At 38.5% G+C, this 9,738-nt stretch overlaps 2 protein-coding genes and 1 long non-coding RNA gene across 7 annotated transcripts in view; 2 read left to right on the top strand and 1 right to left on the bottom strand.

Annotated features, from left to right (window-relative positions):
• SETDB2 (SET domain, bifurcated 2) overlaps positions 1 to 9,382 on the top strand; it is a 65,373-nt gene extending 55,991 nt beyond the window's left edge. For 4 of the 5 annotated variants that reach the window (XM_005863201.2, XM_014537196.1, XM_014537198.1 and 1 more), the window contains 3 exons: positions 1,338 to 1,678; positions 5,580 to 5,668; positions 6,258 to 9,382. In XM_005863201.2, the coding sequence (XP_005863263.1) occupies positions 1,338 to 1,678; positions 5,580 to 5,668; positions 6,258 to 6,375 (548 nt within the window). In that variant the 3' untranslated portion in view covers positions 6,376 to 9,382. Of the gene's footprint in view, positions 1 to 1,337; positions 1,679 to 2,807; positions 3,145 to 5,579; positions 5,669 to 6,257 lie in introns of those variants that run through there. The other variant, XM_014537199.1, reaches the window with a different exon arrangement.
• LOC106725588 overlaps positions 7,587 to 9,738 on the bottom strand; it is a 2,929-nt gene continuing 777 nt past the window's right edge. Inside the window, exon 2 of the long non-coding RNA XR_001361507.1 lies at positions 7,587 to 7,877. This is a non-coding gene — a long non-coding RNA (uncharacterized LOC106725588). The remainder of the gene's footprint in view (positions 7,878 to 9,738) is intronic.
• The window catches only part of PHF11 (PHD finger protein 11), a 44,126-nt gene continuing 43,947 nt past the window's right edge, over positions 9,560 to 9,738 (top strand). Inside the window, exon 1 of the mRNA XM_014537200.1 lies at positions 9,560 to 9,569. The gene's annotated coding sequence lies outside the window, so the exon portion shown is untranslated. The remainder of the gene's footprint in view (positions 9,570 to 9,738) is intronic.

Here is a 9,738-nt window from a genome sequence, read left to right as displayed (position 1 = left end):
GTTTATATTTCGTGACCTTCAGAGATATGCACGAGCTACTACTTTCATCCGTCAGGCTACTCCTATTATGAGACTTAACAAAATTCATCACTGAGAACAAAGATTCACAAGCGTATGTGGATGAAACCAAAACACTGGTCGGATCTAGGAAGGCAGGGAGAGTTAAGGCAGAGGCATAGAAATTGCTCTTCCCCTCTCATCAATCCATGTCTATGGTCTTTAAGATAACTTATGTAAAATTACTTATTTATCTAAGATGCACCTACACTGAATTTATCTGAAAAATAAAAAAAGTCGATATTAAGAAAAAAAATTGTAAATGGAAGATTATAAGAAAGGGTTTTGCATGCCAGCAAAAGTTACTGGCGTACCATGTTTGGCACGTGTGCCAGGGGTTGCCCACCCCTGGCCTATAGCAATATAGTTATTGTGGAGGATGACTTCAACAGGGTCTTTTCAGGCCTTTGGTGTCTTAAAGGCCTGGAGTGTTCCCTACAAACCACTGTTACAGCTGTTTAGAATATACTTAGCCTTGGCTGGATTGTTTAGTTGGCAGTGGTCAGCAAACTGCGGCTCTTTGGCCCCTTGAGTGTGGCTCTTCCACAAAATACCGACTTCTGGGCATGGGCCACGATGTTTCAATCGCACTGTATGTGTGCACCCACACGTGGTATTTTGTGGAAGAGCCACACTCAAGGGGCCAAAGAGCCGCATGTGGCTCGTGAGCCGCAGTTTGCCGACCACTGGGTTAGAGCATTCTGATACATCAAGGTTGCAGGTTTGATCCCTGGTCAGGGCGCATACAAGAAGCACCCAATGAATGTATAAATAGGACAACAAATGGATCTCTCTCTCTCTCTCTCTCTCTCTCTCTCTCTCTCCATCCCTCCCTCCCTCTCCTCCCTTTCCCCCCTTCTCTCTCCTCCCCCTCCACTTTCTCCTCCCGCTTCCCTCCCTCCTGCTTTCTCCCTCTCTCTCAAATAAATTTTTAAAAATTTAGAATATACTTAAATTCAGAATCCAAAATTGAAGAGAAGTCAGGAAGCAACATGTAAGTTCATTAAAAGGCATTGTTATGTAGTAGAAAGAAGGCAGACTTTGGAACCAGACATTTCTGAGTTTGTTACCCAATTTCTTTATTATTGTGGGTCAAGTGAATCCCTTAATCCCTCAGAGGCTCAAAGTTTTTATATATAAAATTGGAGTGCTGTCTGCCTTAACACATTCTAAGGGTTAGTGGTAATTAAAGCAACTAGCATTTAATTACCATTGTTAATCTTTGCACTATTGCTTAGCCAAGTATATTTCCTGATGATTCTTTCTAAAATGTTTATTAGCGGACTCAAGTTCAAATCAAGTTGAAGATGCTGAAGACAATTTGCTGATTGAATCAGATGTGATAGATATAACTAAAGGTAGAGAAGAAACTTCACCAGGGGGCATATGTAACCAAGCAACCACATTGGATAATCAGAATATTATGAAGAAGTTTGAAGTTCAAATACTAAAGCCCCAAGAGGAAAACTCTCCAGCATGTCAAAACCATTATGTCTTTTGTAATAAAGAGTTGCCAGGTGAAACCAAGAATACTACTTCATGTGAATCTCTCAAGTTCAGTAAAGGAAGTGTGTTTTTATTGGATGCCACAAAGGAAGGAAATGTGGGCCGCTTTCTTAATGTGAGTATATGGGCTGAGATTTATATTTCTAAACATTTTTGTGTGTGCTTTTTAATAAAATTATAAGGAAAATATGATTAACAAATTCTAATGCCAGATTACCTGGATTAGGATGCCAGTTTTTCACTTGTATGACCTTGGACATGTTACTTGACCTCATACCTTATTTTTGACTTCTATAAAATGGGGATAATAATAATAACTTACTCATAGGATTAAATGAGTTATATATAGTATGTAAAGTGCTTAAACAGTACCTGGCACATTGTTAAACATTTGCTTAAGAAAATTATATAAATGGTATGTAAGAAAATTATTTACGTTTATTGAAAGATTTGTTACTTCCAAAAAAAATCACAGTGGGACACATAGAATAAGTTTCTCTTTTGAGTCTTATATAATACAGTAGCTCTTCTTCAGAGATGCCTATAATAGTTCAAAAAAATCAGTTGTAGGTATTTATTTTACTTACTTTTAGTAAGTTTTGAGTGATTTCATGGTTTAGTGTAGAAAACCAGTACATTTATCAGAATATTTGCATATAACTATCCTCTTTTTTTAAATTCCCAAACCATAGTCATTTTCTGTTTGTGTGTATGTTTGGGATATATGTAAGAAGATTTATTTCATTTATATAGAGAATTATGTATGATTCCTTTGATTTCAAGGTTAATTAACACTTAAGACTCCTGTTATCTTCATGATAAGAGGAGTAATTTGTATTATTGGTCATATCTCTTGTGTAAGGTGAAATTGATGTTACCTTGTGACTTTTATTCTGTCCTGCCTCCTACTATCAGGCATTATCAAAGATTATATGGTCCCAGGAATCCTATAAGGGAAAGAAATCTCCTTCAACCTTTAGTCCCATTGTCTATATAGTCTTTCCAGTCTTTAGTGACTGAACCATGGGGAAACCCTGAACCATCTGTTTGAGAGCTGAGCCAGGCCCTTCTGCATGGCTCCCTGATCTCTGGACTCCACTTTGTCTGCTTATCATATCCAAGAGAGTGAAGAGTCATGGAAGGAGGACAAAGACTTTGATCCTTCCTCACATCCTTTGGAAAGGTCCACTATAGCACATTGTCCCCTGGATGCAGCCTTAATTGTTCTCTATTGTCTGTATCAGAGCTCTTCTTCCTCCCAGTGGGAAGGGATTAGTGGATGGGCCGCCTTGACTTTTCCCCTAAAATAAAGGTGAAGGAAGGGAAGCATGAATGGCCCATGATTCTCATAAGCATTCCCTTTGACATCTTTAAGGTAAGCTCAGTGCCTCTTTAAATGTGACATTTTAATGGTTTGAAATTTATGTGCACTGATAATTTTACATGTAATTCAGCTGCCATCAGAAGAAAAAATATTCGTAAGTCAGGAAATCTTTAAAACCAAAGAGCTTGCCTGGCAAGTGTAGCTCAATGGTTGAGTGTCAACCTATGAACCAGGAGGTCATGGTTCATTTCCGCGTCAGGGCACATGCCCGGGTTGCGGGCTTGATTCCCAGTGTCAGGCATGCAGGAAGTAGCCGATCAATGATTCTCTCTCATCATTGATGTTTCTATCTATCTCTCCCTCTCCCTTCCTCTCTGAAATCAATAAAAATATATTTTAAAAAATAAATAAAACCAAAGAACTTTTTCCTTGCTAGGTGAATCTGCTAATTTGGTTTGTTTTTTTTCTTTCCCAGTTAGAATACTTGATTAACAAGGAATAAAATTATCTCTTCCCCTTCTTTGTCCCCCAACTGCTGTTCTCCATTCCACTTTGACTACTTCTAAACTGCTGCCAAACATGTCAGGAAATCCATTAAATAAGGATCCCCAGCAAAGGACTCTCATGGCTTTATTTCCCATCAGTTATGTTGAATGGTGGCTGTACGTACACAATTGAGTTGGTTTCACCTCTCCCAATCAGCACATGAGCCAGGTCCCTCCTTTGTTTGTAGGAGAAAAAACAACAAAAACAGGCTCTTTCTTTTTTTCTTTATCTTGCTCTTTTTTTTAAATTTAATTTTTCTACCTAGGTAATACATTGATATGATTTAAAAATTGAAATAAAATAATAAGCCATGCAGAATACATACATACAGCTAAACAGAATTCTGTTTCAAGGTAGCTCTAAGCCTGCCGAGTAAGGACCATGAGTGAAGCTCATTGGCCCAAATTTAAAAATGTATGGACAGGAAGTTATTATCATTGAAATGAAAAGCTTGCCCACATGTCCAAGGAATATTGTGGGTATTTGATTCTTTTATGAATCTGGTGATGGATGAATGTGTGGAGATGGCAATAGAACAATATTAGAATGGTGGGTGGTAATAGGAGGAAATAGCATCATCATGTGTAGATACTGTTGGAACAAGTATAAGTAATGGTTATGTTCAGCAGTGCTTGCACATGTCCCCTTTCCAAAGGGCCTCTTCACTATGATGTAAAACTCTGGTTATAGACAGTCTTTCATATTAAATTTTTATGTTTTGTTAGAAAAAGAAACATACTATGAGAAATACTATATCCACATTTACCATGCCACCTATAGTAATAATTTGTATTACTTTCTCTTTCATTCTTACAGTGTTTCTTCATGCAAATACACGTAAATATAAATATGTGTCCTTACATAAAAGATAGCATATTATTGTCACTGTCCTATACCGTGTTTTTAAATTAACAATATACCCTGGAGATCTTTCTATATCACTACACAGAGAGAGCTCCTCATTTTTTTTGCTCATAGCTGCATAGAATTCTTTTGTGTTGATATACTGAAGTTTATTTAACCAATTCTCTTTAGACTAGGGGCCCAGTGCACGAATTCATGCACCTTGAAAGGAACTGTGGGCTGCGAGGCTGCGGTGGGCACAGGGGTGGGTCTCAGCCCATCCTCCACGCCCCCATCCAGCCCCTCCAGCAGCGGCCCTGGTCCCCTTTCTGCCGGCAGCCCCGCTCCCACCACTGCTGCTCCCACGTGCTGACGGCGCTGGTCCCACTCGCACCTGCTGACAGCGCGGAATAATTGGGGCTGGCGCCAGCAGTGGGTGTGAGTGGGGCCAGCACTGTCAGCGGGTACAAGCACCGGCTGCTGCCTCGATCACCCCTCAGGAGCAGGGGGAGGTGGAGAAGCCCTCAGGGGTGATCAGGGCCGGCAGCCGCCATTTGCACCGGCTGACAGCACCAAGTGATCGGGACCGGCGCCAGGTGCTGGCAGTGGGTGCGAGCGGCGGCTCCAGTGCCGGCTGCAGGTGCAAGTGGGCGGGATCACAGCGCGCAGGAGCAAAGAATTTTCAGTAACCACCAGAGGCTCACCCCGATCATGGCGAATGGTGCCCCACCTTAGTCTGGTGCCACCACTCACCTGCTCCACCATCCCGCCGTGGCTGATGCTCGCCATGTTCTGCGCGTGCCCCCTGGTGGTCAGCACACGTCATAGTGACCAGTTCTGCCGTTCAGTCTATTTGCATATTAGGGTTTTATATATATAGATATTATTTTGGGTTGTTTCCAAACTTTTACTGTTAAAACAATGCTTGATGAATAATCTTACACATAGGTATATGTATAGATGTATCTATAGAATACATTATCAAATATGGGATTACTGAATCAAAAGATACATGCATTTATAATATTGAATAATCTTGACAAATTATCTTCTTTAGGGATTTATACCATTTTGCATTTCTACCAGCAGGATATAAGAATGTGACAGGCTTTTCTGAATAGACTCCTACTATTAACTGGATTGTAGTGAGCTATGATATTTTACATATTAGTCAACAGAAAAGCAAAAGAAACAAAAATAAGCGAGCTTTGTTGGAAACAATGGTATTCTTATGCTTCAAAGAACAAGACATCAAACTGTATGCTGTATCTAACCTCTGTTTTAATTTTTTTTTTTTTAACAGCATAGTTGTTGCCCAAATCTTTTGGTACAGAATGTTTTTGTAGAAACACATGACAGGAATTTTCCATTGGTGGCATTCTTCACCAACAGGTTTGAAATTTTTTATGATATAACTATGAAATTGTGACTTTAAAAACAATAGAAGAAGAAAAGAAACTAGAGAGGGACAGGGATGGAAGCAAAAAAAGAAAAGAAAAATATGAAAAGATATGTGCTATGGCCCCTAATATCTAGTACTCTAGAATATTCAGTTATCCCAAACTCTTCCTACTCAGCAAAATTTGAAACAGCTGAAATTTCAATTCTTATTTCCTTTTAGAGCTAATGCTTGAAAGGGCTAAGGATGGCAGTTCTCACCCTGTTCAATTCAGGGGATAAATGATGCAAATTGCTACATGGGCATAATGTCTACACTCAAATACCACACTGCAGGCCTCATCACATCACCAGGTTCCTTCTTCGTAGATATTGACAGATTTCTTCTTACTTAGGATTTTAGCACATTTGAATTAAAACTCAAATGATTATTCTTTTAATGAAAGAGCAGTCCTAATGGGTGGGTGTCAGAGAGAATAAACATATTTTTGAGGATGGTTAATGATGTTAACATGAAAATTAATGTAGTCAAGTTTGGTTTATTCAGGGTAATTTATTTATTTTTTTAATTTCTACTTTCTAGGTATGTGAAAGCAAGAACAGAATTAACATGGGATTATGGTTATGAACCTGGAACTGTGCCAGATAAAGAAATCCTCTGCCAATGTGGGGTTAATAAGTGCAGGAAAAAAATATTGTAAATGTTGGAGCTAATGCCTGTTCATGAAATTAGCTTTTCAAGCTGAAATTAGAGCCATAGAAAAGAATGCTCAGTTGTCAATGGAATTTATGATTCATGAAGAGAATTCCTCAGTCTGCTCTTGTCAGGGAGTTCATTTGTGTGACTTAGAAATGCTAGGAACAAAATAAGGACAGTTTCATACACATAGGTTATCTCTTGATTCTTACCGTTATTCAACTTTACATGAGTAAGATGGAAGTGTGTCTTTTCTATGAAATACTGCTATATAACTTGTAATTTATTTGTAAGCTATATATTAAAAGAAACAAATGTTACAATATAATTAAGTTGTTCTTAATTGTTTTTTTATTATTGTCTTTGAGTTCATGGATCCAAATGGCCACATTTCATGACTTTACCTACAAAATTTATTTATGTTTAATTCCTGGCAATAGCGTGAGGAATATAGCTCCACGAAGTACTGTCGCATTAAACCACTTGAGTGAGAAAGGGTGAGAAGCCCTTCAATAGGGAAGAGTTTGGCAAACTCTTTGAGGTAAAACTGCTTTCCAATAGATTCTTGTTGTTCCTTTAATACAAACACAGACAGGAAAAGAGGGAATAGAAACCTAGAGGAATTGGAAGATATTTGTTCTAGATTGAGCCATAAGAAAAAGAAAACAGGAAATTAGTCAGACTTGGCTTATTTAGACTAGAAGAGATTGTGCTGGGCAAGAGTTTCATTTAAAAAACAAAACAAAACAGAACTGAGCTTCAAGTTTGAAACATCCTTTTGCATTCTCCTGAGCATGTTGTGCAAATTGGTTTTCTAGAGAAAAAGGGAAGGTTACCTAGCGCTGACCTAGTGGATAGGGGGCTAGAAATTTCCAATAGTCAAAACTAATTTATCCTTAACAAAGATGTACTGTACTGTATATTCGGCTGTCAGGAACTTACCCCCTTGAAACCAGGATGGGAATACTAGCTCAAAAAGGAGTAATTAAAAGGTCTCATTTTTGAGAGATCATGTTGTTTTTTGGGTTTTCTTTTTTTTTCCTGAACTTGAGGGGTTTAGTTTGGTTACCTTTCAAAGTTCATTCTAAGTTTAGACCAAACTTAATTTCTTTAAAATACTGAACTAGGTGAAAATTTAACTTGAAATTGTTTTAGAGCATGGGGAACCAAAGAACGAGAAAGAGAGCAAAAAAGTATAACTCAACAGCCTATAGATTGATGAGAAAAGTTGAGCAGTCCATTTATTCACAGTAAAGATGGCAGGAATTTTAGGCATTGCACTAAAATGAAGTGAAGACACTTGATCAGCATGGGAAATATTTTTGTGTAGAAATCCTGGTATCTTAATCTGCTTCAGTCTGTGTTGGTTTACAGCTATCATCTTCCATCAGTGTCCTAGAGAGACCCCCTTTTTCTCTCCTGTGTCAAATCTGTTTCCAGTTATATCTATTATTTCCCATTTCCTTGGTTTACTTCCACATATTGGTGAAGCACATCCTTCAATACCTTTTGAAAAGGAAAAATGAGAGGTAAATATTTTGAGACCTTGCATGTTTGAAAATATTGTACCACTACACTTGTTTGCTATTTTGACAAGGTATAGAATTCTTGTGTAGCCTTTATTCCCAATTTTGAAGGCATCTGCTAAACTTTCAGTGTTGCTGCTGGTAAGTTTGAAGACATTCTTGCTTTGATATCCAGGGTGACTATTGGATGTCAGATGCCATTCTGTTCTTTTTGTATATACAACCCGTTTTTATCTCTCTAGAAGCTTATGTTCTGTTCCTGGTAAGGGTTCATTTTCATCCCTTATATGGGGTGCTTGGTGGGGTCTTTCAAACATTGTCCTTAGGGAAATATTTTCTTTAATGACTGCTCATCTGTTCTCTCATTCTAGAATTCCTGTTACCCAGATAGTAGACCTCCAGGATTGGTTCTCTTATTTTCTTATCTTTTCTCTTAATTTCCAGCTCTTGTCTTCTAGCTCTACTTTCTAGAAGACTTCATCAACTTAATTTTCTAATTAGTATAATATGTTTTATTTTTCTGGTCTCAGATTTTTTATTTCTAGGGCTCTTTTTTCTTCCCTGGATGTTCTTTAATAGTATCTTTTTTTGGTTCTTGGTTGTAGTATATCTTTGAACACATACATTTATATTTTCTTCATGCATATTTTTGTGACCGCTAAGTTTCATTTATTTGTTTTCCCTGTATGTTTCCTTTGGTCTTTGTTTTTTTGTGTGTGTTACAGGCTTTCCTCAGTGATGATAGGGTCTACTACTGCTTAAGAGTAGAACACTAAAATGCTAGAATGATAAACTGAGAGTGGTGGAAGGTGTTTTTCAAATGCTTCACAATGACTTAGCTAGCTAAATTATTCAGTCTCTAATTCAGTTTCTTTAGGACTTCCTGTTTGCCTGGCAAGGAGTAAAGGCCTAATTCTGAGATATTACAGTTTGGTAATATACCGTAATGAAGCGAGTATCATAGTAAAGCAAGTGGTAATCTTTTTGCTGATGGAAGGTCTTGCCTTCAATTTGTAAAAAAAAAAAAAAAAACCCACAAATCTCAACACCTGTAAAGTGCAATAAAGCTAAGCGCAATAAAATGGGTTGTGCTTGTAATTCTTCTATTCACCTGCTTGAGATGCAATAAACTTGGCTGTAGGAGTCCCTCCCTTTTTTTCTCCTGTTTTGCAGCCCCATGCTCTTGCTTCTGCAATCCATTTATGTATTTGTCCAGACTATCCAGCTTATCGTTTTTAATATTCTCTTTTCTGCTGTCCCCAACTTGCCTCTTTTCCTCTTTAAAGTTTGCTCACATTGTAAGATCTCCAGAAGTTTTCTTTTAATTCCTCAGCAATTCACCTTATGTGCTTCTTTTCCAGAACAACTTACTTTCAACTGTATGTTCTCTACCGGTATATTTGTTAACATGCACTGAAAACCTCCTCTTGTATGGTGCTGTGTACCCCATGGGTGCTAAATAAAGGCTTGCAACTGGTAACTGCAGTTACGGTTCGTTAATTGTGTCCGTTTATGATATGCCTGTGTAGTATATCAATTTAATAAAAGTGTTAAAAGAAAGGTGAACCTCTCAGAAAAGCGGTCATTTCTCCAACTGAACACAGGGGCTTTGGGCCCTTGCATCCTGGGAGGAGAATTTAAAAAAAAAAATTCAAACTCGAATCTGGAGAAGGTAGGGGGCTCCTGTCTGGCAGAGAAGCCGATCTGCAAACCCGGGGCTGGGTTTCGTTTCTCCTCCCGGGGACCGGCTGGGTTTCGTTTCTTCTCGCCGTCGGGGAAACTCCCCGGGCGTGGGGATGAGCCCTTCCGGGCTTTCGGGAACTCGAGCGGCCGCGGGCTTC

This window comes from Myotis brandtii, unplaced genomic scaffold (genome assembly GCF_000412655.1).
Source record: "Myotis brandtii unplaced genomic scaffold, ASM41265v1 scaffold174, whole genome shotgun sequence".
NCBI classification, from domain to species: Eukaryota; Metazoa; Chordata; class Mammalia; order Chiroptera; family Vespertilionidae; genus Myotis; species Myotis brandtii.
Note: the sequence above shows the minus strand (reverse complement) of the source record. Positions and strands in the feature narration are given on the sequence as shown.